Consider the following 6991-nt stretch of genomic DNA (forward strand, 5'->3'; position numbering starts at 1 on the left):
CTCAGCCCTCATAAATATGCGGGAATTTGCAGCATACAATGCACAGGGACTTTGACTGTTGGAAAATAGTGTGTATTGGTCTATGCTGTTCACCTTTCAACCATGATTCATAACTTCTATATCAGCAGCTGGTTTCTGAAGCCTAAAATGTAGTCTTCATGCAAAGACTTAGGAAATAAATCTCCTTTCTAAGCAAAATTTGGATGTCATATAAGACACTGCTTTTTATAGGACAGAAATTACATAAAGTAAATAGCTAACCCTGTTTCACATACCTCTGGTGGTACAACAGGATGCTGAAGTCGTTCATTCTTTAAGATGTTGGAGACATGTGTATAATAACCAATCAGTTCAGAGAGTGAATTAAACTGACGCCCTCCTACGTAGAAATCACCGCACATAGCTGTAATTCTGAAAAATAAAGAACAAAAAAACAATGTCAGTCTCAAAAAGAGGTACACTTTTTTAAATTTCATTGCAATTCCAAAAATTGTAGATAAAATAAAATTATATGCCACGACTTGTAATAAAACACTCTATTCTAATCAAATCAAATATAATAGCCAATTTTAAATCTTATTATCTTGTGTAAATTAACACAGACCTTAGAACTATGAGCTAACATTATGCCGACAGCCAAAATTATTTTTTATTTTATTTTTTCTTAGCCAAAATGTTTGGAAAGATGGGTTGGCGCAGTGGTTGATATACTCCTCTCTCACCAGTTAACACTGCTGCCCAGGGGTCCATTTCACTACACTTTTAAACCTTCGAAACTCAAGTTACCGTTCGTAAAGTTATACCCAATACTAAACGTAACTTTACAAAGGGTCCCTGTAGTAAATTCCTCTTACCGTACTTTAATACGAAGGGTACCATTTGTAAGTAAGTTTAGTGAAGTGTAACCTATGACTCAAGACTTGCGAAGCTTTGTAATGTTTAGTGAAATGTACCTCAGGTTTGATATCAAAAATCAGACCCTTCCAATATTCCTGTTCCATTCTTATCTGGTTCACCTTGTTGTGTTATAGCTGCATTCAAATGCACTCAACAAATTCGCCTGGAATCCACTTGGTAGATGATATAAAGTTATAAATTCCTCTACAAAAAGTCTACAGTATAATTGTTATTTTATTGTTTATTTATTTCATGTTGCTACAATGTATGTTGTTTCCCTCCAACTAGAGTCTATCTACCTCGAGTCACCGGCAGTCCGCACAAGCTTTGAAGTTCAGTGTGTGTGCAGCATTGGCTTCGCGTTGTTTCTTGCATACATGTACATACGCCCCACTTTGATCAGTGATGATCACGCGCGTTAAAGTATGTACACACACCAAGTAACGCTAAGCTAACACTGAATATGCTGAACTTCAAAGCTAGTGCCGGTGACTCGAGGTAAACATCGACTATATAGTCTAAGCCTAGCAATGACAGATTGAATCTGAGACCTAAAACATGAACCAAATTGCAGCTAGAGTTCTGAACTGAAATATCTCAAAAATCCAAAAATTGACACACGATCACCAAAGTCATTATTCCATATGTACATTTACCTGAAGTGATTGAGTCCTTTATTTCCCAGGTATGACAACACATATGATCCTGGTTTGCGCTCACTCTCACGGATGAGATAGCTTCCTGGTTTGCCTTGTTGCTGGAGACGGACCTCAGCTGTCTGCCTGTCCAGGCATCCATGGTACCACCTGAATTGACAAAATAAATGATTGATAGATGGGTAAGGCTGAACAAAAAAGTTTACTGGTAACTTGTTCTCAAAGAAACATTCGATCGGTCAACTAACTATTTCATTGTTTTTAATATCTTTTGAATACTGGCCACATGCTCTTAAAAATTGGGTTGATCGGTCTGATTGGTCGCTTTATTTTTTTACATATTTTTACTTCCACACTATTTCCCATCAATTGTAATTAATTTAAGGTGATACTACAGTACTACACCCCCTGATAAATTTTGTGACTAATTTTGCATTTTTCTCAAAAAATAAGTACACACTGACCAGTAACAAAAGTTATTAATAGGGGCAAGGAATCCAATTACTTCACTGAAATTTCAGTGATTCAAGACAAGTGGTTCATTATACATTACAATGTATGTTTAAAAGAAATGAAGTACATTCTAGCGGTCTGCGGTACCTCTTTTGTTATCATAAATAATGTACCACCTGTCTTGAGTCACTGAAATTCCAGTGTAGTAACTGGATTCCTTGCCCCTATAATATGTATACACAACTTTTATTACCAGTGTTATTATTTTGTGAGAAAAATGCAAAAATAGTCACAAATTTATCAAGGGATGTAGTACCACCTTTAAAAAAAATAACCGGGGTTACTAGTGTCCTACATTTAAGTACATTATGTACGGTAGGCCTACTTGGTTGCTGGTTGGTCCACTGAAAATGCTCCTAAATGTACGTCGGTGATACCCGTATTACATGTATACATGTATTTAAAAAACAGATGGGCAAGGTACCGCAATACGGTACCATAGTTTAATGCCCGACCAAAACATTTTACTGAAAAATACATCTTTTTTTAATATTTGAAGAACAAACCAAAAGTTTGATAACAAGATTGATGTCCTACATTTTGTACAAACTAAAGTCTGTTCGGGTCAAAAAAAGTCCATACATTTGTAAAATAATTTAATATCAGAAAAACTTAAAAAGTTGATTTTTTTTTTTTCTAAATAAAAGATTTAATATTCTATTTGTCAAATTTAACTTTAGTACTTTTTATAAGTATTTTCTGAAGTTTTTTTTTTGTCTTCACATGTGTTTTATTCAACTTTTCAATGTATAACAAGACAAAAGGACAAAACATGCAACAAGAAAACAAACAAAGACAACTCTCACACTCGTACACTCACCCCCATAAGAAAAATCAAACAATCAATAATCTGGGGTATTTTCTGAAATTTGATAAATGACAATCCATAGCTCCCTTCAATTGAAAAATCCCTGAAAATTGAAACCAAAATTAAAGTCAACATTTGGCTTTTATGTGTCATGGGGAATTGTAGGCCTACATTGTATTTGTAACAGAAACTTAAGGTAAAAAATGCCTACATGTAGGGAACATAATCCTTGACACAGAAAATATCTTCAAATATTAAAATGCCTTGTGCTTTTTTTTTTCAGGACCCAAGTGTGTCTCCACACAGAGCGACTGTTAAAAACAAAACAAACATGACATCCTCCTAGAAAGAGGTGAAGGGGGTACGTCAGCCTCCAAACAATTTTTAAAAGTACTTAAGTTTTAAACATATTCACATGTTTGGTTTGTTCCCTAAACTGTTCAAGTCACTAATAATTGTATGTTGTCAGTACGGTTCTAAATTTCATTTGAATTTTGAATGAACAGACAGAACAGTAGCTGAGCTGCGTGTACTAGTCCTGCAAGCAAGATAATGACATCTACCGTAACGGACCTGATCCAATAACGTCATAAATTAATGATGAAGATTCTGAGTTACATTACTGGAACTACATGTAATGTGCACATGAGATCTGATATTTCAAAATACAACGCAAATGCAAACAAAGTCAATAGGTCAGCCTCCATTAGTGGCTTACCTCCTGCGCCTCCTTGAATGACCGTGCAGCTTGCTTGTGTGAAATCATGAAAATTCCAACCGATATTTCTAGGAGGATGTCATGTTTGGCTATTTTTGTTTACCTCTTAGCTCTTATATGATGAGGGACTTTGTTGGAGTATCAAACCAGAACCAGAGAATTCAATGAAAATACTTGGATTTTTGGAACCAATAACGATCACGAGTGAATTTTTTTTTTGGAGTTATTTCATAATATTGAACTACGTACGTGTACCTGTCACACACACACAGTCACAGGACAGGCGTTCATCATACAATGTACGCAGATAAACCCTAGGGATAATCATAACACTGTTGGCAACAACTTGGCAGCATTGTTCATTCAAATAAATTTACCACATACCACAATCAGTGACAATGTGACAATGCATGAATCATGAATGTTTTTGTTTGTCACTGCTTTTATAATGATTGGTCCTGTTTACAAAATAAAGACCCAAGGTCAAGGATCAGAGGCTAAATTACAAGTAGATAGTTACATCCTTATTCATACCACACATGATAGCATGATTAATTACAACAATGACATGCATGAATGAGCTTATAAATGCAATGTCAAACTCAACCATGCAACAATGAAAATGTCATTCATCAATCATCATGCCTGAAACTCCATGGCTGTGATTTGTATTTTTATGTCGTGCGTAGGCCTACCCTAAACTTACTGATTTTCCGGCGGTGCTGTCAAGTGTGCATCAATCTCCTCTTCCTGGAGTTCCGTCAGATCAAAAGGATCAAATTCATCGTGAATGGTAAGATCTTGAAAATCTTCCACGCTCTGTGTTGATGAAGTACCCATCAGTCTACCCCTCCCGTCAGCTGCCAGAGATGCAGCGGCCATATTAGAAATCAAGACAAGAAAGGTTGCCAGTTAGTTGAAGAATATGTCCCTATCGATAAACATGCAAAAATCCCTAGATTTTGTAGAGGGTGCTACACTGCGTGTCCATCGTTTTTCATTGGAAAGGCTTGCTGGACACAATTCACAATGCTTGCATTTTGTCAAAAATTGTCTTGAAAATGGTATAGCACGAAAACAAATTTGTTTCGCCTTTCCTTCCTAAGATCAAACTTAAAGGAGTATTTCGTGATCCTATCATCCTCTTTTTATGACATTTTTCAGTACATATCCACGAAAAAAGCCTATTCCCAAAATTTCAGTTGATTCCGATTTTGCGTTTGCGAGTTATGCATGATTATGTGTATTACACTGCTCCATAGACAATGCGTTGTAATTTCGTTCTGGTGCACCAGAACGAAATTCAAATTTCACGATATCTTTGCAAAACGAATTAATCTGCAAGAAATATTTTGTACTTAAACATTATGTAGCCAGAGGTTTCCAGTGATATAAAAATCTCAGTCAACTTTTTTTGAGAAAAGTGGGGGGATGAGGCTGTGGATCACGAAATGCCCCTTTAAAAGGGTTTTTTTGTACTGTGCATTGTTTTTGTGAATTTGTCACATTTTGACCAAAAACGTTACTTGGTAAATTTCATTGGTAGGCCTAATTAAGATATTTGACATAAAAAGTAGCCTATAGTTAGTTGGCATTATACTAATATAATAATTTGAATGTTGCATCAAAAAGTAAATCGTGATATGTTTTTGCGCTAAATGACCTCTTGAAAATCTAACCTCAGCATAAAATTCATGTTTTTTGACGGTTTTTCAATTTTTGGCCAATGATGGGATATTTCATAATTTTTGTACCGTATATAGTATTCTTAAAAGGCCCATCGGTGATTTGCTCATCCAGATGATCGTAAAAATCATCAAAATTCATATTTTGGTAGTGTCATTGTTTACTGATGTGCTAACATAGCCTGCTAGTGGTTCAGCCGTAAGCCGTGAGACGAAATAAGGCATTTACATGTTGAATCTGTAATTTACACTACCGTATATGATTACAGTATATAAATTAGCTATTTTGAATGGGGCTTCAACTGCGTCAATACTGCTGTTTTCTTCGTTTTTTTGCCAAAATTTTCATTTAAAAAATACCAAATGACATTTCAAGGAGGTTAAGAACCACAAAATTTGGAATGCTCCTATCCAACACACCTATAGGGAGCTTACAATATTAGAGCCTTTGTCCAAAAATCATAAAATGTTGCACCAAGTGGCCTCTAGCGCTGCATCATTTGATGATGATGACGACGACGATGTGATATGATGAAGATGATGATTAGCTATGATTATGATAATGACGATGATAATGAAGATGATGATGACGACAGTAACAGTTGCGTAGCGTCATATGCATAGGGGGCACAGGGCACGTTATCCCCCCTCCCCTTCCAATCGATCTGGAATTTTAAAAAATCGCATAGTTTGCCGAAAACGGCTTGTGCCCCCCCCCCCATCAGACCAGGTGCCCCCAATCATGGTCGGTGCACCCCCCCCTACCCACAGTAACGACATCAATTTTTAGTTAAAGAGATATCTCCCGGGGAAATCTCATGGATAAATATTTTGTATGATATTGCTATACGGTTGAAGGTAATATATAAATTTTTGTTCAAAATAGGGTTAAGTGCATCCCTTTAATTCTTTCTGTTCCGGATCCAATGCAAATTTATTCAAACTAATTTAGCATGAATTGAAAGGATGACTGATGAATATAGAAGTCCCAACGTGACTATTATTATGAAGCCATTAAATTATGTGTGCGCTTATTAAAGCCACAGATTTTTTTTCTTTTTTTATTATTTTAGAAGCAAGTCCTATCTGTGGACTGTGTGTACGGCGAGCTAAAGTTTATTTAACCGTTGACATTTTTATCGCATTAGCAATAATTACGACGGTTTCGAAGGGAATAAAATTGTCTGACTGCTTCCAAAATTAAGTTATTAAAGACAAAATCCCGGGACAAAATGCCGTTCAAAAGGCGCAAAAATGTGCAATTTTAGCTTTAAATTGGCCGAAATTTTGGTTCAATGAGTTAAAATCACCACAGGTCACTGCAAGAAAGGGATGTGAATGATATTTACTATTTAGATTATTTACAGGTTTTGGTCGTTTTTGTCTATTTTGGGCCAAGTGGTATCATTGGCCATACGAGTCATAACTGCCACAATTCTCCAAGGAGAATTCAATTTCTAGGGGCGCTGCGTGGCTGGAATTTCTCCTAAGATAAATTAATTTCTCCTAGGAGAAATTGAATTTCTCCTGGGAGAAATTGTGGTAGTTATGACTCGTATGGCCAATGATAAAATGGCAAAATTCCCTTCCCTTGTCCCAATTCCGGCGGGTGGTTGTATTATAAAACCTAATGATGCCTCATTGAAATATTTAAAATATCTTTTAACGGTTGACAATAGGATTCATATTGAAACGATGGATTTTTGGATTGACT

The 6991-nt window shown here is 36.0% G+C and overlaps 1 protein-coding gene across 1 annotated transcript in view; it reads right to left on the reverse strand.

Annotated features, from left to right (window-relative positions):
- The window catches only part of LOC140159038 (ras GTPase-activating protein 1-like), a 35243-nt gene extending 30769 nt beyond the window's left edge, over positions 1–4474 (reverse strand). The window contains exons 1-3 of the mRNA XM_072182365.1: positions 4299–4474; positions 1554–1703; positions 276–411 (exon numbers count right to left, since the gene is read on the reverse strand). Coding sequence (XP_072038466.1) covers positions 276–411; positions 1554–1703; positions 4299–4474 — 462 coding nt within the window. The remainder of the gene's footprint in view (positions 1–275; positions 412–1553; positions 1704–4298) is intronic.
- Positions 4475–6991: the final 2517 nt, after the last annotated feature.

This window comes from Amphiura filiformis, chromosome 8 (assembly GCF_039555335.1).
Source record: "Amphiura filiformis chromosome 8, Afil_fr2py, whole genome shotgun sequence".
Lineage (NCBI taxonomy): Eukaryota > Metazoa > Echinodermata > Ophiuroidea > Amphilepidida > Amphiuridae > Amphiura > Amphiura filiformis.